This window comes from Brienomyrus brachyistius, chromosome 1, assembly GCF_023856365.1.
Source record: "Brienomyrus brachyistius isolate T26 chromosome 1, BBRACH_0.4, whole genome shotgun sequence".
NCBI classification, from domain to species: Eukaryota; Metazoa; Chordata; class Actinopteri; order Osteoglossiformes; family Mormyridae; genus Brienomyrus; species Brienomyrus brachyistius.
The window spans coordinates 56208969-56230323 of NC_064533.1; the positions used below are offsets into that span (position 1 = coordinate 56208969).

At 42.8% G+C, this 21355-nt stretch overlaps 1 protein-coding gene across 4 annotated transcripts; it reads right to left on the reverse strand.

The window, feature by feature from the left end:
* Window positions 1-125: 125 nt before the first annotated feature.
* Window positions 126-21289, reverse strand: fkbp7 (FKBP prolyl isomerase 7). 4 transcript variants are annotated; one of them, XM_049021572.1, is made up of 5 exons: window positions 21067-21289; window positions 13120-13289; window positions 12867-13018; window positions 494-624; window positions 126-388 (listed from the first exon to the last, which is right to left on the reverse strand). In XM_049021572.1, the coding sequence occupies exons 1-5, from the start codon at window positions 21094-21096 to the stop codon at window positions 227-229; spliced, it is 645 nt and encodes a 214-aa protein (XP_048877529.1). In that variant the 5' UTR covers window positions 21097-21289; the 3' UTR covers window positions 126-226. The 4 variants fall into 4 exon arrangements, with proteins under 4 accessions (XP_048877529.1, XP_048877477.1, XP_048877391.1 ...); XM_049021520.1 differs by lacking the exon at window positions 21067-21289 and having other exon boundaries at window positions 13120-13379; XM_049021434.1 differs by lacking the exons at window positions 126-388; window positions 494-624; window positions 12867-13018; window positions 13120-13289 and adding an exon at window positions 15437-17751.
* Between the last annotated feature and the right edge of the window lie 66 nt (window positions 21290-21355).

A 21355-nucleotide genomic window follows, 5' to 3' on the forward strand; every position in this document is an offset into this window, starting at 1 on the left:
TCAAAATATAGTTCAGATGCTCTTTAAAATGAGAACCACATGAAAAAACTCCATTACATACAACATTACATAACTCCTTTGTGATGCATGAACAACAACAAAAATTTACTAAATGAACCACAGCGAAAAATTATGTTGGCATTTATTTGTTGAGGTATTGAGCTTTGGGGGCAGTTTTTGTTAGAAAATCATCATGTGCCTCAGGCTAATGGAGACCCAGGGGATGCTAGAACTCGTCGTGCTGGTAAACGTTGTACTCCTTTGCAGATATCTCTCCATCCCCATCATTGTCACTCTTGCTAAATAAATCAGCAATAATAGCATCATAAAATTTTTCTTCTTGCTGTCTGCCGTCCTTCTCGTAACTTTGCTTTAAGTGCTTCCTCACCTGTAAGTAAATGGCATGATTAGAACAGGCCTGTGGGGATAATTTTCCATCACACCACAGGCTGCTCTGTACATGAAGCACAACTTGCAGCCAGAAACACAGTACCTCGTCTTTACTGAGGCTCCTGTCCATGTCCAGGTCTATTTCCATGAAGCCCTCCTTACTGCGAGGTCCTCTGGACACAGAATAAACCTCCACTTCAAATGTCACTGTGGCGTTGGGGGGAATCAACGGGTCTGATAGCACAGGCATTGAGAAGAAGAAATAATTATCTGTGAGCAATAACTGCTGCAGGTTGAAGGGTCATACAAAACATATGTCTGTGTGCTACAGCTGCTGCTATCAAGATGACCCAGTACTCATTCATCAATTTACCATACATCCATTCACCGCTCACTCATCTATATAAGTTTAATTTAGACAAAAAGGAAAGATAGGAACCTTTGGCTTTTTTAACAAGGACACTTAAACATGTTTTAGGATATTGTTATTTGTTTTTTTATCTTGACTGTTAACAAATGTGGAAGAATAGCAAAACAAACATTTGTTGGATAACACACATGGCAAATTGATGCAGTAACTGGGCATTTTAGAGGCCTGTATCACGAAGCAGGATTTCTTGCTTAGCTGGATAACAGTCTGGATTTACGAATCAAGGGTTTTTATTTAACACACCTCTGGAACCCGGGTTCGAGTCTCCGCCTGGGTCACATGTGTGTGGAGTTTGCATGTTCTCCCCATGTCATCGTGGGGTTTCCTCCGGGTACTCCGGTTTCCCCCCACGGTCCAAAAACATGCTGAGGCCAATTGGAGTCTCTAAATTGCCCATAGGTGTGCATGTGTGAGTAAATGGTGTGTGAGTGTGCCCTGCGATGGGCTGGCCCCCCATCCTGGGTTGTTCCCTGCCTCGTGCCCATTGCTTCCGGGATAGGCTCCGGACCCCCCGCGACTCAATAGGATAAGCGGTTTGGAAAATGGATGGAAGGTATAAAGTCCAACTGTAACCTACAATGCAATCCAAGGTGGTCAACTCTGCCATAATAAAATAATGAAAGGCAATAAAATAAAGTCATGGTACAATAAATATGTTATAAATAATGAAGAGTAAAGTTATACATGTAATAACAGAAAAGGAAAAACAGATGTGTGCAACAGTTCCAAAAAAAGGGCACGGTACATGAGTAAGGAGTGAGTGTTTAATTAGTGTTAAGTAGTATGGTGGCCTAAGGATAGAAGGCCCTTGTGAGACTCTTAGTTCTCACTGAATAACAGCAGAAGCACTTTCCAGACCTTAGTGGCAGTTGTTTGGGCGGTTTGTGTCCCTGCTGATTTTCGCTGATCAGCTCTGCTGATGCTTTCAGCTGAATATACTACCCTCTGCTCTCAACAAAAAGCTGATTATTTTATCTGAGCTGTGTTTGGCCACAGTTGTGCATGTACAAGCAGTACAGCCGTGGGCTCAGAACACAGCCTTGTGGGGTGCCAGTACTCAAGGTAATAGTCTGCGCTAAATGTAAGTAAATGAAGTCCATTTGAACTAGGGTATTTTAAATCTGACAAGTTATCAGGCTAAGCAAGAATGAGTTTATTTGAGTCTGTGTATATTAATGCTCACTGAAGCGTGGTCTTGCAGAACAAAAAAAAATCATTATCAGATTGCCATGGAAACGGATACCAAAAAGAGTACTGCTCCCTGCTTTGCACAATAGGAAATGGAAATATTAAAATCTGCATATGCAAGTATGAATTCATTGTAAAGAAAAAGAAACAGTGTAGCAAAGGAGAGACAGAGAGACGACGGGGCAAAAATGTACAACTAGTCAACAAGTAGATCACTATAATTTTATTTAAGATTCATCAGACCAAAGTGGTCAAAAACAATATCTAATATAATGGATGAAATATTTTAGATGAATGGTTCATTCTATGTACATTGTGCTGCCTATACATGGGAGTATATTTAACGTAGTTGCAATTAATTTGAAACCAAAAGTTCTTAGCAGCAATTTAGAATGAAACAGGGGTATAAAAACATAATTTAAAATGGTAGGAATATTATTGTGTGTTTGTAATTAATCCCAGCATGTGTAACATATCTAACTGTAGACTGCCTGATGGTTAATATTCATTATTATATATTGATGGGTGGATAGATGGATCGATGGAATGGGTGGAGACATTGGTAATGTTTGTCCTCCGGTACTTTTAACAAAATCAACATTGACTTTTACATGCAATCACTGGTCTCTTCCCAGTGAGCAATAGCATTGCTAGTCAAATGGATCCTCCTGTCACAATAGAGCATGTTTTTATATGTGATTGAATATTTCTCAGATTTTGCATAATAGTAAGGAATATATACTTATTAAAGGAGGAGGGTTTGGAGCCATGTCAGCCTATTTAATGAAAGGACATTCAGGGAGGACTGCAAAGATAGACGTTCATGCATGACAATCTTGCATGCCAATAGGCATATTTCGATTTTCGATTTGATTCCATGGGTTAGCACTGTTGCCTCACACCTCTGGGACCCGGGTTCGAGTCTCTGCCTGGGTCACATGTGTGTGGAGTTTGCATGTTCTCCCCATGTCGTCGTGGGGTTTCCTCTGGGTACTCCGGTTTCCCCCCATGTGAGAGTGAATGGTGTGTGAGTGTGCCCTACGATGGGCTGGCCCCCAATCCTGGGTTGTTCCCTGCCTCGTGCCCATTGCTTCCGGGATAGGCTCCGGACCCCCGCGACCCAGTAGGATAAGCGGTTTGGAAAATGGATGAATGGATTCTATGCCCTTACTAATGGTCCTCTAACAGTTTGGCTGACCCATACGAAAATGATGAGGATGATGAGGATCATAGCGGAGTCCAGTATGAACTTATGCCTAATGTCCTGTGTATAATGGAAAGTATGATATTTAGACGTTCAGGAATAACAAAATGTTCCCTTCCTAGTTGCCTTTTAAACAGCTATACATGGTCGGTTTGGAGAAGCAAATAATGTGTTATCTCCATTAGGGCCGCCACAATTAGTTGATGTGTAAATGCGTCAACATCAATAATTTAAATCGGCAAATCTTTTTTGATTATTTCAATTAAATTAGGCTGCAAGAATAAGCTATTGTCTTTAGTCATTGTGTAAACTACCCAACGGATGTGTGCCTTTTGGCGTCCGACCTCCTTGTGCTTTGTCGGCATAAAGTCTAGAGCTGATTTAAACTTGACGCTCACAACACATACTTACGTATAAGTATATGTATATGCCAAATTAATACAGATTACTAACAGTTGGGTGTCACAATACGCATCTCATTAATATTTTAGATATACTACTAATTTGTTTATCAAATTGTGAACGGAAAATAATGTCTGTATAGTATGGAAGCCCGGTTCCGCCACCTGGAGGAGAAAAAAAAACCCATTTATCTCAGAATTCTGAATTTTTATCTCAGAATTCTAACTTAATAAGTCAGAATTCTGAGATAAATGTTTTTTTTTTAACGGTCTATTTGATTTTCTGGGGAATTAATCATTTACATAAATCAACCAATCAACATCTTGCCAAATTTAAAAGTACTGGCTATCAGTAAGTGTAGATACTCTCAGATTATTATCCACATCGGCACTAATGATGTCCAATTGAGGCAATCAGAGGTCACTATTCATATTCGATATTTGCTTGATATTCAGATTTGCCTCCGTTATATCTTTGAAATAACACCACCAAAAATCATAAAAGTCACACTTTCTGTTTCAGGAGAAAATACAGATTGTACTACAACATTGTATAGTGACTGATATGTTCATTAATTATTGTAGTGGCAAGGCATTTTCTGCAAAACTAATAAGTCAGCGTTGGAGGCGCAGCCTTTTGCTAGGGACTGTCTACAAAGTGCAAAGCGCATTCAGGGAAACCAAGCTTTGCTACTGGAGCATTTCTGCTAAGATTTTCTAATACAAACATCTGTGAAGTTGCAATAATTTCACATAGTAAACCAATTTGTTACACTTCAAATGTAGTAGTAGTTGCCAGATATGATCATTAACTTACTACAAGTGGAATTTCACAGAAATATCCAACCATGAGTTTACAGTAATTACAGTATAGTAATACTTTTTTAGGAAAATTACTGTAAACCACACAAACAAAATTCTCCCGCTTCAAAGATTGTAGTGGTTGCCAGAGGTGATGACTTATTTACTACAGGTGGACTTTCACAGAATTATCCAATGACTAGGGTACAATAATTCAATGCGTTTTTTGTAAAATTACTGTAAACCACACAAATGAATTTCTCTCACTTCAAAGGTTGTAGTGGTTGCCAGAGGTGATCACTTACTTACTACAGGTGGAATTTCACAGAAATTTCCAACCATAAGTTTACAGTAATTAAATAAATTTTTTTGAAAATTTCTGTAAACCACACAAATGAATTTCTCCAACTACAAAGGTTGTAGTAGTTGGCAGAGATGATCACTGACTTACTACAGGTGGAATTTCACAGAAATATCCAACCATGAGTTTACAGTAATTTAATACATTTTTCTGAAAATTACTGTAAACCACACAAACAAATTTCTCCCACATCAAAGGTTGTGATAGTTGCCAGAGGTGATAACTGACTTACTACACGTCCCCCTAAAGGGACTGAATGGACCAAACAGGGGACACGACAGAACTCAGAGCACAACAGCACCTGGGGGAAATAAAAGCCAAAAGACATTAACAAGAAAACAGAAACTGTACGGGCATCAAGAACAAGCAGGACAGCAACAACCAGGACACCAACTGAACAAACGTAGACACGAACAGGGATACCAAGGATGGAAACAGGAGACCCAAAGAAATCAAGGAAGGGGAGAATGAAGGGACAGCACCAGAGGGCACACTGACCAAAGGGGCACAAGAACCAGACGGGAACAGGGGAAAACGAAGCGGACAAGGAGGGAACATGGGAAAACCACACGCTAGGGGAACCAAACCAGGGGATGAGGGCACAAAGGGAGGCAAAAAACGGGGATCTGAAGGGAACCCCGATGGACAGAAGGCAGAAGCAGCCGGGACCACAGGCGACTGTGAGGCCGGAGCTGGAGGGACCCTCAGCAAATGTGAGGTAGGAGGTGGAGGTGCCATCAGAGGGGGCGAGGAGGGAGTTTAAAAGACTGCTAGAGGAGACAAAGGGGAAGCAAAGTGGTCACCGGAGAAGGCAAGTAGGAAGTTAAAGCTGCCACCAACAAAGGCGAAGCCACAGCTGGCAAATGCTTAGGCGACTGACGAGACTGAGCTAGGGGAACCGCGGGCTACCAACGAGTCATCACAGGTGGGATTGCAGACACCCAATCAGTCACTCCAGGGAAGACCACAGGTGACCACCGAGCAGGAGCCGGGTGACCACAGCGACAGCCGAGCAGGAGACGGGGGAACCGTCAGTGACTGCTGGGCAGAAGCAATGGGGACTGAAGGCAAACCCGCAGGCAGGCTGGGTGGGACTTGACCCCGGCATAAGTGGCCTTTCCCTTTGGGAGATACAGAGAGATGGGTTCCTGGCCAGGATCTTCCAAAACGGGAGGGTGGTCGGGGAGTCACTCGGAGGGGTTCACGAGGGCTGGAGTCAGGGTGATTACCAAGGGGTCCCACTCAAGTTCCTCCTCCAACTCTAATGAGGGGGAAGGAGCGGTGGGGAGGTAATTGGGGAACTCCTCGAGAATAGGAACTGCAGGGACTGCAGAGGACATGGGGTCTGGATTTGGGATGGGAACTGGAGCCAGGACACAGGGTCTGGATCTGGAACAGGAACTGAAGCTGGGATATGTGCAGGAACTGGGACAGATACACGAACCTCGGGAACTGGGGCTAAGAAGTCAGGGAATTGAAGACGCTGGGTCAGGAGGCATCTCGGGAACTGCTGGAATGGAGACCGGTGTCTCCAACAGGGATGGAGCGGCGAGGACTTTAAGTGCCAATCTGGGCAGACTGGCAGCAGGGAGGTCAGATGCAGACTTGGGAGGAGTGGTGGCTGATGACCTTGGTGTGACAAACACTACTGGGTTGAGTACCGTGAGATAATCAACTCATGCTTAGCCACTGAGAAGCAAGCAGGATTCGCGTGGGGTTTTAACAAGATTCCTGAGGAATCCGCCTCTCCGGGATTCTTCCACTTCTTTTTACCTGAGGCTTTAATCAGAGCTGGGGACGGTTCCGGCAGTTCTAACGGAGAACAAGGCAGTCCACAGACCTGCCTGATCATCGTCTCTGTAACTATGCTCCTCAGTTGCAGAAGGCTTTCTTGCATCTCCTCCACACGGTGCGAGTCATCGGATGAGGAGATCTCTTTCAGGTTATCCCTCAACTGAATAGCAAGGGTTCGAGTTGTGGGGTCCTCCTGGACCTCGGGATGTCTGAGCCAGTATATCACCTCATCGACTAGTCTACGCAGGTACGCCGTCTCAGTAAGATGAGGTGTCTTTTTGTTGAGTCTGGTCATTCTTTCACGAATTGCAGGGGCAATCGGAACAGTCAGGACGAAACACTTATTGTCATTCTGGATGTTATATAATTATTATTATTGTTTGCATAATAACTTCCTTAAATTAAACTTCCTTGATGATATGGGATTCTGAACCACATTTCTGTCTCCAGGTCATTTCTGTGACACAGTACTTTTTTCTAGTTTATCTATTTTGGACATTGATTTTATTTGACACCAGCCTTCGCCCTTATTGTTTTACTTTAAGGCCCACTATTCTCACCTTGAACAACCATTTGTTTGTCTCCCCAAACCAGTCATTTTTCCATTCAAAGCCTTCTCTGTTACAGTTAAGGCAACTGATTATATATTTTATACTGTCCTACTTCATTTGCAGAGCTGGTTACATATACATTTCATGGCCTAATTTGTAAGATCATTTCAGTATTGAATTACTGTTCACTTGACATGAGACATTTCTGTAAATTCCACTTGTAGTAGGTGAATCATCATGTCCAGAAACTACTATAACCATTGAAATGGAAGAAATTCATTTGTGTGGTTTACAGTAATTTTCCAAAAAAATGTATTGAATTACTGTAAACTCGTGGTTGGATATTTCTGAGAAATTCCACCTGTAGTAAGTCAGTGATCACCTCTGGCAACTATTACAACCTTTGAAGTGGGAGAAACTGGTTTAGTATGAATGTGAAATTATTGTAACTTCACAGATTTTTGTGTTAGAAGATCAGCAGAAATTCTCCTGTAGCAATGCTTTGCACTTTGTAGATGGTCCCCAGCAAAAGGCTGCACTTCCAACGCTGGCTTATTAGTTTTGCAGGAAAAGACTCATCACTACAATAATCAATGAACATATCAGTCACTATACAGTGTTGTAGTATGATCTGCATTTTCTCCTGAAACAGAAAGTGTGACTTTAGTGATTTTTGGTGGTGTTATTTCAAAGATATAACGGAGGCAAATCTGAATATCAAGCAAATATCGAATATGAAACCAACTTTACAACACAAAATTTTAAAGGGGTGTGCAACTTTGCAAAGAAGATGTGTGTGTCAGTACCGTCCTCTGGCCCCATCCCTGCTGGGCATGGCAATGAAATATACAGCAGATTATCGTCGCTACATCGCTGACTGTCGGAATGGTGCCCGATAAATGGTGTGGGTTATATAGACAACTGGCGAACATTCTGGGGTAGGCCTGGGCTTTTGAAGAGGGACAGTATTCACCCCTTGTGGGCTGGTGCTGACCTCCTGTCCAAAAGAATAGCTCATAGTCTCCAGGCATATCACTGACTAACTAGAGCCAAGTCCAGGTGGCAGGCAAACCGGCATAACCAACCGCTTGCTAGTTGCTTAGAGTCATCACCTAGGGTTCATTTTATCATTTGTAACCATGGAAGCCTATTCCACCGTAGTGTGTGCCATAATAAATTAATAAAAATTACAATGAATCCATTACTAGAAAACAGTTGTGATGCAGGGCTTAAACTTGGACTTCTCAATGTAAGATCATTGGCTCCTAAGGCACTATTAATAAATGAAATAATTACCAATTTTAGTCTTGTTGCCTTATGCCTTACTGAGACCTGGCTTAAACCAAATGAATTCATGGCACTAAATGAATCTATTCCAGCTGAATACAGTTATATACATAACCCTAGACCAAATTGCAAAGGTGGTGGTGTTACTGCAATTTTTTAGTCCAACTTAGGAGTTTCTGAGAAATGTAGCTGTTGTTCTTAGCCTTGCTAGCTCTTCACCCCAAATCGCCTGGGCCGTACAGTAATATTCTTAAGGAGTTTACTAATTTTTTTAACAAACCTAGTGGCCAAACTGACAAAGCTGTTATTGTTGATGATTTTAACATTCACATTGAGAAAGATAGTGACCCTTTAAAAATAGCACTGGCAGCTATAGGTGCATGTCAGAATGTAGTCGGGCCTACTCATGCCTGTAACCATACCCTTGACTTGATTATTAGTCATGTCATCCTGGTGGAACATGTCCTCTGGTCTCAGATTATTACTTGTTAACGTTTGAAATCCATTTTAGTCTCCTGCTGACCACAGCTCCAAAGTACAGAATCAGATGTTCCATTGCCTCACAACTACAACAACATTTATGAAACAACTTCTGCAGTCCTTCAACCTTATATCTGAAGCATCATGTATAAATGAACTTGAACAGGCAACTGCAAACAAGGACAAATCCCTTCGTCGCACACTGGATCTGGTAGCTCCACTTAAGAAGATACAGCAAAGACATAAGAAACCTGCCCCCTGGTACTCTTATACACGTGAACTCAAATAGGTATCACGCAAGCTAGAGTGCAAATGGCGCTCAACTAAACTAGAAGTTTTCAGATCTGCCTGGAAAGAGAGCCTCTCTAAATACAGACAAGCACTAGTGACTGCTAGGTCTCTGTATCTCTCCAGATTAATAGATGTGAACAAAACCAATCCTAAATTCCTCTTTGAATCCATGGCTAGGTTAACACAGAATGAATTATATCAGTCTGGCTTTAGACCAAACCATAGGACAGAAACCACTCTAGTCAAAGTAATGGCTTCTGACTGTGGCTGTATATCTCTGTTGGTATTATTAGATTTAACTGCAGCATTTGATACTGTGGACCATAATATCCTGTTGGACTGGTTAGAAGGTGTGGTTGGCATTAAGGGGACAGCACTCTCTTGGTTCTGCTCATATTTAACTGATCGCTATCAGTTGGTATCTTCTAAAGCCACCATAGTCAAATATGGTGTCCCGCAGGAATTAGTACTGCGCTCACTACTGTTTACCCTATACATGCTACCTCTTGGTAACATTATTAGAAATCATGGTGTTGGGTTTCATTGTTATGCAGATGACACACAGTTGTATATATCTGTTAACCCTAATAATTCATCACTGCTCTCGGTTAGAAGATATTAGATATCCAGTGCTGTATGGCAAAAAAATTCCTTATGTTAAACACAGAAAAAACAGAAGTATTGGTAATTGGTCCCAAGGCTGCAAGAAATAAGTTTCACCACCTCAACATTGGTGGCCTTCCTACACAACCTAACACGGTCGTTAGAAATCTTGGTCTACTAGTTGATTCAGATATATGTTTTGATGCTCACATAAGAAGTATTACTAGAACTGCGTTTTATCATCTATGGAACATAGCCAAGCTTCTGATGCAGAAAAATTAATACATGACTTTGTAACTTCCAGACTCGACTACTGTAATGCCCTCCTTTCTGGTTGAGAAGAAAGTCACATTATCACATTAGAGTCAAAACTCACACGCGTAGATATGCCATTCGCAAATGCAAAAGTGAAACTCGTAAGCTGCGTGCGCATTCATCATAATATCACCTTCTCTAATGTATTTTTCTCCTCCCAACATCATGGTGCGTTCGCGCGCAAAGCACTCTCTGCGCTTAAGGGAAATTTCCACGCTCGCATTTTGCCGAAGGGAGATTTTGACAGTTTGGGGGTGGAGTCATGCCGTTTCAGACAACGAACGCTATTGGCGGATGAAGTATGGTTTATCTGTCTTATAAGTATAATTTTACTGATTCTCACTGCCCCCTTGCCTGTTTCCCCAACAATATAAAACAGATACGGGGGCGGCATGGTGGTGTAGTGGTTAGCACTGTTGCCTCACACCTCTGGGACCCGGGTTCGAGTCTCCGCCTGGGTCACATGTGTGCGGAGTTTGCATGTTCTCCCCATGTCGTCGTGGGGTTTCCTCCGGGTACTCCGGTTTCCCCCCGCAGTCCAAAAACATGCTGAGGCTAATTGGAGTTGCTAAAATTGCCCATAGGTGTGCATGTGTGAGTGAATGGTGTGTGACTGTGCCCTGCGATGGGCTGGCCCCCCATCCTGGGTTGTTCCCTGCCTCGTGCCCATTGCTTCCGGGTTAGGCTCCGGACCCCCCGCGACCCAATAGGATAAGCGGTTTGGAAACTGGATGGATGGATAAAACAGATACAGTTACAGAATGCAGCCACACACTTTATTGGAATGCTGAGGCAGGCATTAGCTTCGGCCATTCCATATGGTAAAGTAACGTTATCATGTGTTACGAGTTTCCATAGACCATACATAATTTCTACACCTCGTCATGCAAACACTTATGATGAGTATTACTACTGTAACGTAGTTTTAGCATTTTGTATCGATGCTTTCAGTAGCTATTTGAACATTGTGGTTAAACTATTCTGTTCTATAGCACTTAAATCTGCAATGTAATGCCCCTTTTAGAATTAATTTACAAAAAATATCTTCACATGGGGAGACACTGATTTGTCTCCATGGTGTCATGTATTATAAACTAGTTCCAGATAAAGACTTTAGTGTAATATTTTTAGCACTGACTTTATCCATTTTGTTTAAGTTAATCATTTAGACAGCATCATTATTAAGATGACTGGTTAAACTGATAATGTAGATGGTTCTCAGGTTTAGAGAGGCCACATATTAACACTGGGGGTACAGACACCCCCAGGGACAAGGCAGCAGACAGGCCAAAGAACAGAAGTGGTCATGAGGCAGGTCCAGCCAACCATGTCTGCTGCCTCAGGCAGTTCATAGAGTAGACTGGACGAGAAAATGGCCAGATTTGAATTTCAGTAAAACGTAAAGCAATGAAGAAACGTTGCTAATTCTTTCTTATAATTTTGAATAATATTAATAGGTCTGTTTATCGTTTAACAAGTCACCTTAATAATGATGCTGTCTAAATGATTAACAATGAAACAGGCAAGGGGGCAATAAGAATCGGTGAAATTATACTTATACAGATAAACTATACTTCGTAGTGTTCGCTGTCAGAAACAGCATGACTCCGTATCCCAAACTGTCAAAACCTCCCCCTGGCAGAATGCGAGCGCAGAAATTTCCCTCGAGCTCAGAGAGCGGCCGAAGGAAATGCGCTTTGCGCGCAAGCACAACCATGACGTTGGGAGGAGAAAAGTACATTAGAGGAGGTGATATTATGATGAATGCGCATGCAGCTCGTGGTCCTGTGCTCACGAGTTTCACTTTTGCACTCGCGAGTGGCATATTTACGTGTGAGAGTTTTGACTCTAATGTGACGCCATAGAATATAGTGTTCTGACACTACCTGCACATTAAGGCTGTTTAAAGGTTACTGTCATGTCACAGACATTCTAGGACTGGGCGAAGGATTAAGGTACCTTCCAGACTAAATTTGAAACTTTTGTACGTATAAGAGGGGCAGAATAATCACCATACCACAACAGAGAGGCTAGGAAGTCGTTATATAATATAAGGTGTGGGCATGCCCAAAGAGTTCACAGGAAAGAGACTAAGTTGATTCTTGTCGGTCTCCCATGTAACTCCTCTTATAATACAACACAGTTACCTGCTCATATAATATCCTTAATTTATTAGTTCATTAAAGTAATGGGAATGCAAATTCCACTTAGGCATTCAGTTGTATTAGTTGAATGCTGCAATATTTAGACACTTATATTTATTCATTATCATGAATCGTTCAGTACCGTCACCAATAAACACTTCTGTAATAAATTACAAACTTGCAATTTACTGGAACTATTGCGTAGATTTTGAGTGCTAAACATAAACAGGGTGGCCAACTCTCACGCATCTGGCGTGACACCCAGTGGGTGATCCAAGGGGAACGTTCAGCTATTTCATAAATCATGGACTTTTAAAAGAAACGGTACCATAAGCGAAGATATTCGTCAGAGAATACCTGATTGACTCGAGAAAAATTTCGTTGCCACGGTGATTGCCTGACGCTCAGTCTAATCTCAGTTTCGAGAACGTAAAGTGATCTGCTTTTAACTCGGGATTCCGCCCTAAACCCACTTTCTGGAATACCCCTGGTGTTTCGCGCAGATAAAATCGTGCATAAACACAAGTGAACATCACCATGTAACTTAAGTTATTCCCTAATATGTTAATCACGTTGAAACAAATTCTTAGGTCCCGCGTGTGAAAGTATTTCAATTAAATACGCACCTTTGCCCTTCTCACCGAAAGCCAGAGACGGAGGGATCGTGATTTTGCGTTTCTCTCCCGCACACATGCCCATCATACCCAAGTCAAGGCCCCTAATGATCTGTCCGACTCCGACAATGAACCACTGGGGATGGCCAGCTTTATCCGATCGGCTGCAAAACAACATGGAAATGCAAAAGGCGTGTAAGAGCGGCAGGTTGTTATTTAATAAATCACATTATGCCATCGAATGTCCTCTCTGCTCTTCACTCGCCTGCAGTAAAATTTGGTCCCGTCCTCCGCCAGGTATCCGTCATAATGCGCATTCATCAGGTCGCCTCTGCGACTTTTCCGTGTGCAGTCCTCGGGTATGAAAAGCACCTCGATCTGAACCTCGTCCAAGCCTCCGGCGGCGGCTGCGGGATCCCCCCAGAAACTGCAGAGCTGCAGGTACAGAAAGAGACACATGAACACGGCCATCACGACGACGCCAGCGTGGCAAGGAATGACGTGTTGCATCACATCCAGCCCCTCTATAGTCCGGCACCAAGCAAAACGCCCAGTCGCATTGACACATTACTGAACTTAACGGTGTTAACACTAACATTCCTGAACAAACTTTTTGGTGACGTATTTTGGAAGATATACACATGTTTATCATTGATTTATTATTTCATTAACTAATATTGTACCATTCATAATATGTTATTAATATGATTTAATTAATTTTTATTGCACATACATCTGTTATTTGTTTTAGCTTTTCCTTTCTTTTAAGGATATTTTGTTTGTAGGGTATGCTGTCTTTACTCGCTGGGATCAATAAATGTTTATTTTGTATTGCGTTTATCTTATCAAGACACAGTGATATAACAAAGCGATCTGGGGCCTGTTTGACAAAGATATCTTGTTTAGTCGTATAACTCCTCAATTTACGCCGGCGGGATAGCCTGGAATAGCGGAATTCATTAACAACTCCAGACAAGCTCCGCGGGTAATGACCATTGTGTTTGTTATTATAAACACTTATTGTGTTCCGGATTGTCATGTGTGCCCTTCTCTGTTTCATGTATATAAATCCTACCCGATCGTCGAATGTCTTTAGCCATTGTGTAAACTACCCAACGCATATGTGTGCCTTCCGTCGTCCGAAAGTATTATTTAGTATTAGTATTAAAGTTAGTATTAAAATAACATCTGATTTTTTTAAGAATGAATGGCCGGGAGAACTGCATATTTTCAAAAGATAAAATATTGCGAGCACTATTGTGTCCCTGTGTTTACAGTGTCTTCAAAATTTAATGACAGTTTAACTTTCTAAGAAAGTGCAGTATTATGTGTATAAATTAGTACAATGGAACTCTAGCTTGAAATTCTGGCGTGCCTGCTTTCATAAGCAACGTTATTTTTCAATAAGGTTAGGGTATTTATACATCTTGTTTATAAAATTTGCCGAGGGCTTAGGGTTTACGTTTCGCTAGAACATGTAAATTGTTATAGGAAACAAAATTTAGCAAGCTGTGCAATTGTTGAAGTTGAAGGCTGAAGTTGGCTCCTTATTCGGATTTTCCGGTCCACTTTAAATGCTGCGCTGCCGAATACAATGACGCGATTGCGCCTGTAAGGGGACTCATTTAGCGATGCTTATGCTTCCTTCAGAACTTCATTTGGCTTTCGATTTGTATTATCTGAACACGAGTCTACTAACTTGTTACCACTTTGAGAAAAGTACATATCTAGGCAGTTTCAGTAATAGTATGTGTGTATTTTATCAGAAAATGAGACAAACGCAAACGACTTTCCACTCCCAATCAGGCCCGGAAATATGCCCAATCAGGCAAATATGAACTTCTCAGTACACGTCAGGTATTCCACTATATAGAAAAAGTGACATTGTCCTAGCCCAGACTGATTTAATACTTTAAAAATCAGATGGAAACAAGGCATGTCATACTATAGTGCACAGTGAATGAGAATTCAGGTTTCCATGGCCATTTTAATATCATAAACCACTCTGGGCCAGGCAAATACAAACTTCTCAGTACACGTCAGATATCCCACTATATAGAAAAAGTGACATTGTCTTGGCTCAAACTGATTTAATACTTAAAAAATCAGATGGAAACATCATTATACTATTGTGCACAATGCTGAGAGCAATGCTCAGCCACAACAGGGAGTGCAGGAGTATCAGGTGCTAACTTAGTTCTTGAGGCCAATGTTAAGTTTTATTATTTGTAATACTAAATTATATAGTTACAAGTTTATTTAGTTCATGCCATACATTATTGCAATGTAAATGTTTTGATTGGGGTGGCATGGTGGTGCAGTGGTTAGCAAAAGTGCTAACCACTGCACCACCATGCTGCCCCTTTGTATATTTTATATTAAAAAGTGTTTCATTACCATGATATTACAGTGATCTATTTTAAAACTGCTGCATTTTTTGTGATACAGCAGTTACATTCTGTTAATTTGCATGCTTTAATTTAATTTTATCATGGAATTTCTTAAATCCCAAATACTTTTTAGTATTCTTCCAGTGATGATCTGTTTTTTACCAGCTTAAATCTGAATATTAACATTTTTTGTGGTACAAAGAAGACTTTTTTTTTTTTTTAAATAGAAAGTTTTAATGTTATTTTACATGAATTATTTGTATTCACAGCACTGGAAAGAAATCCATCCATCCATCCATCATCTCCCGCTTAATCCGGAGTCGGGTCGCGGGGGCAGCAGCCTCAGCAGGGAGACCCAGACTTCCCTCTCCCCGGCCACTTCGTCCAGCTCCTCTGGGGGGACCCCGAGGCGTTCCCAGGCCAGCCGAGAGACATAGTTTCTCCAGCGTGTCCTGGGTCTTCCCCGGGGTCTCCTCCCAGTGGGACATGCCCGGAATACCTCCCCAGGGAGGCGTCCCGGAGGCATCCTGATCAGATGCCCGAGCCACCTCATCTGGCTCCTCTCGATGCGGAGGAGCAGCGGCTCTACTCTGAGTCCCTCCCGAATGACTGAGCTCCTCACCCTATCTCTAAGGGAGAGCCCAGCCACCCTGCGGAGGAAACTCATTTCGGCCGCTTGTACCCGCGATCTCGTTCTTTCAGTCACTACCCAAAGCTCATGACCATAGGTGAGGGTAGGAACGTAGATCGACTGGTAAATCGAGAGCTTCGCCTTTTGGCTCAGCTCTCTCTTCACCATGACAGACCGATGCAGCGCCCGCATGACTGCTGACGCCGCACCGATCCGCCTGTCGATCTCACGCTCCATCGTTCCCCCACTCGTGAACAAGATCCCGAGATACTTAAACTCCTCCACTTGGGGGAGGACCCCATCCCCAACCCAGAGAGAGCACTCTACCCTTTTCCGGCTGAGAACCATGGTCTCGGATTTGGAGGTGCTGATTCTCATCCCAGCCGCTTCGCACTCGGCTGCGAACTGCTCCAGTGAGAGCTGAAGGTCACGGCTCGATGAGGCCAACAGAACCACATCATCCGCAAAAAGCAGAGACCTAATCCTGAGGTCACCGAACCGGACGCCCTCAACGCCCTGGCTGCGCCTAGAAATTCCGTCCATAAAAACTATGAACAGAATCGGTGACAAAGGGCAGCCCTGACGGAGTCCAACCCTCACCGGAAACGAGTCCGACTTATTGCCGCCCATGCGGACCAAACTCTGGCACCGGTCATACAGGGACCGAACCGCCCTTAAAAGGGAGCCCGGTACCCCATACTCCCGGAGCACTCCCCACAGGACCCCACGAGGGACACGGTCGAATGCCTTTTCCAAGTCCACAAAACACATGTAGACTGGTCGGGCAAACTCCCATGAACCCTCCAGAACCCTGCTGAGAGTATAGAGCTGGTCCACTGTTCCACGGCCAGGGCGAAAACCACACTGCTCCTCCTGAATCCGAGGTTCGACAATCCGGCGGACCCTCCTTTCCAGGACCCCCGAATAGACCTTACCAGGGAGGCTGAGGAGTGTGATCCCCCTGTAGTTGGAGCACACCCTCTGGTCCCCCCTCTTAAAGAGGGGGACCACCACCCCGGTCTGCCAATCCAGAGGCACTGCCCCCGATGTCCACGCGATGCTGCAGATGCGTGTCAGCCAGGACAGCCCCGCAGCATCCAGAGCCTTGAGGAACTCTGGGCGAATCTCGTCCACCCCCGGGGCCCGGCCACCGAGGAGCTTTTTGACCACCTCAGCGACCTCCACCCCCGTGACTCCTTCTTCAGCTTGACGGCATCCCTTACCACCGGTGTCCACCAGCGGGTTCGGGGATTACCGCCGCGACAGGCACCGACCACCTTACGGCCGCAGCTCCGGTCAGCCGCCTCCACAATGGAGGCACGGAACATGGCCCATTCGGACTCAATGTCCCCCGCCTCCCCGGGGATATGGGAGAAGTTATGCTGGAGGTAGGAGTTGAAACTCTCCCTGACCGGGGATTCCGCCAGACGTTCCCAGCAGACCCTCACTATACGCTTGGGCCTGCCAGGCCTGGCCGGCTTCATCCCCCACCAGCGGAGCCAACCCACCACCAGGTAGTGATCGGTTGACAGCTCCGCCCCTCTCTTCACCCGAGTGTCCAAAACATGCGGCCGCAAGTCCGACGACACGACTACAAAGTCGATCATCAAACTGCGGCCTAGGGTGTCCTGGTGCCAAGTGCACATATGGACACCCTTATGCTTGAACATAGTGTTCATTATGGACAGTCCGTGACGAGCACAGAAGTCCAATAACAAAACACCGCTCGGGTTCAGATCGGGGGGGCCGTTCCTCCCAATCACGCCCCTCCAGGTCTCACTGTCGCTGCCCACGTGAGCATTGAAGTCCCCCAGCAGAACAAGGGAGTCCCCAGGAGGAGTGCTCTCCAACACCCCCTCCAAGGGTGCGAGGTGATCTGGAAAGAAATGTTATTAAAAATTTTTTTTTACTGTTATTAAATTTACAGCGATTCAATGTTTTATTACATTATTTTTTCTGGCACCCCTGCTGCCAGAAATTCTCTGTTTTTTTACGATTTTTTTAACAGTGTGGGTTGTTCCCTGCCTCGTGCCGCCCCCTGAACTTTTATTTAAATTAGAAATAGATTATTTTACACTATTTACATATATAACAGATTAATAAATAGAGTTAATGTGTTTTCTGCCAGGAAGGGTTGCTGGCTACCTGCTTCCATACTTTCATACATTTTGCAGCACAATGGGTGACGATCGCGCTACATGGGGAAAAGAGAGCATTCTGGGATATGATGTTTTATTGTTGTGTTCGATTATTTCTCTCTGCTTCGGACGAAAACGTCACGAATAACGTCACTTCCCGTTGGAAACACGCCTCTTTTATGACGATTCGGACAGAATTTTCTTGTCCGAGTTGCCCCTGTGACGCAATTTCAACATGGCGGCTTACACACTCAACAGTAATTCTATTTTATAAATCTTTAAAAATGTTTATTTTGTTAAATGTATTAATAATTATAAATGTAATTGCACCTGTTCGATTTAGAGTATACGTCTCTCGGAAAACATAATCTTACTCCAAAACTGCTAAAATACAAAGCAACAACACACAGCAGCGCATTCATGGAGGCAGCCATGTTTGGTCCGAGATGTGGTACGGTAGCTCGAACGGGAGATTGTCAGATGTGATGTCACTCAACTCCAAGTTCCGAGAGATAATCGAACGCACCAAGAATTTTCTTGTCTTAGTTGCCCCTGTGTTGGGGCGTTCATTTTTCTCTCGGAGAGAGCATGCTGAGATATGTCTGTACGCGCATGCGCTACAGTCTGGTTGAGTGCACACCAGGGCAAAATTTCATTTCGACTTCTGTTGCCGTAGATTTTAGACGTAAAGATAATTCCTCCTAAAAGTTTGCTGGCTTCTCATACTGAAATAAAACATTAGTGAATACTGATAAAGTTTTCCTTCTTCTTTAAACATGTTGGTTAAATATAACGAGTGTATGTGTTTTCTTCTTTTAAAATACGGAAAGCGTTCGGAGACGTATGTGTACTCCTAACAGCCCGTGATTGCCGCCGGATCCCTGCTGGACATGTATGCGCTAGTTTACATTCATCCCGCTATATGTTTTTATTATTCCTTAAAATGTAATTTAAAATAACACATTAATAAGTACATGTAATGCATTTTTATTCTATTAAAGTTTAATGACCCCCTTATCTCCCAAACCACATGTTCCCTTATCAGCATATACACACCATGTGGCACAAGCACATCTGATCCCATATATGGATATAACCCCTGCACCTATCAAAATAAAGGGAGACACCCTCTCCCGCATATGACGTCATAAACGTCAGGATAATCAAATAGGATAATCAAAGATTTTTGTTGCAGCCAGGATATTTCCCATTTTAGTCATATGCTTTCACACACACACACACACACACACACAAGCAGATGTACATGCTCACATGGAGATGCACACGCTCACACAGACACGCACTCGCACGCAATCACACATGCTCAAACACACACACATGTGCTCACACCCAATCACACACGCTGACACAGACAGACACACTCACATGCAGATGTACACGCTCACAAACACACAGGTGCATGTGCACACACCAACACACAAATGTGTGTATACGTACAGACATGACAAATGTATGTTTACTTTTCTGAAAGACAAGATTGTTCTTGCAGCTTTGTTCAAAACACTTTAAAATATGAGTTGTAAAAGTATTTTTCTAAAATAGCAGTAATTGAATAGGTAAAAATTCATTTGAAATAGGGAGTTTACTTCAAAATATTTACACATTAATTGTGTATAAAGAGCTTTTTGAATAAACGTTTTGCATATACAAAACATATATTTGTCTGGCTCATTTCTTTTCCATAAACATACTGCATGTGTGAAGAATTCAAAATGTTTCACTAAAATCTTAACCCATAAACAATATATAGTATACATAAATGTAACTTCTCTTAGGTAGTGGTCTCATTTCGGATTAGGCTATCGTTGCCTGTTCATGCTCATTTAAGAGTAGTTTGACTTTCTATATATTGTATAGTAACTCATTTCTTAAGTAAGCGTACAGTTCAGCTGCATGGTATGCATCTTCAGGTGCAGTCCAACCATTTTCATCCATGAGAAGAGCAAAGAGTTCAAAGATAGTTTCATCGCAGGGGTACTGACCCTTTGGGGTGCATTCTGGGAGAACAGATTTTATTTGTTCTCCCCCCCTGCATAAATATGTGGAACACAAAACATTGGAATTGGGTGTCCTCCAGACACTCCTTGGGCTGCCTTTGGAATTATTTTATGAGAGTTCCATGTCCTCACAACGTCATCTAGTTCATCTTGCATGAAAATAATCATGAATAATTGGCTACAACCTGATCAACCACCCTCTCAGCATATATCGTATAGTAATATATAAAATGGTTTATTCTTGCAAAGAATATTCAACTTCAGCATTGTTCAAGAGGTTTGATGAACAGAACATATTCCAGGTAAACCTATACTTTTAAAGAATTTATTAACTTTAATAATAATAAATTTTATAATAATTTAATAATAATTTCAATGTTAATAATATTTTAAGACTTCATTAATTAGGATTTGTTTTTGTCTTTGGTAATGAGAAACTATATGCGTAAAATAGAATTTTGCGATGCCTGCACAAGATTAAGAAAGCAGAACTGTATCAGATTTTTGTCCAAAAAGTCACCAGAGAAATGTCCATCATCTATGAGCGTCTGAAAAATCCAAAATTGTGCACTTTGCTTGCGCAAGATGCCCCACCACGATTCTATTCCTTTATTTGCCGTACTGCATCCATAAATGAAGCTTCTCTCTCTTGCATAATTGTAGGATTGATTCCTGCGCAGGAACATATGAATTTCACAGACATGCCCGTTTTCCGTACCCGGATCGGCTCGCAAGCGCTCGGGACAGCCTCCAAACCGCGTCACAGTGGATATGAAGTAGTCTGCCATTACTTTGGGGTCGTTGTTTGTATTAAACGCCTCCATTCACATCACATGACGACTAAATCAATCAATGCAACCATTTATTGCGATGAAATATGGCTTCAGTTTGTCGTATGAGTACATATGCCATAAAGCACTGGGGCCACTATTACTGTACTGTCGACATCGAAGACACCGAGCGCGCCGACCTTCTACACCTTCTGGATCAATGATTTTGATGATCATACGCATTGTCTTCTGTGACACTACATACCCTCTTTGAACAGCACGCAGATGTAGCCATTGATATTCTTGTAGACTCCCGTTGCTAGTGATCTCATGTTCAACAAAAGCAGCAAGATCATTCAAGTCGGTATTGTTCTCTCTTCTGAACTGATGCAATTTGTAACACAATCTTTTCAATGTCCGAATATTAAGAATCATTTGGTGCCGATGTGCCGGGACGCGGATGAAAATGTCACGAAAAACGTCACTTCCCGTCTGGAAACACGCCTCCTTTATTACGCACTATTTAGTCGTTGTGTCCCGCCCCTTTATCAGAT

Coding starts and splice junctions, on each gene's coding strand:
- fkbp7 (XM_049021347.1), bottom strand. CDS start 16,646: ATGTGTTTTGTGGACTTGGAAAAGGCATTCGACCGTGTCCCTCGTGGG.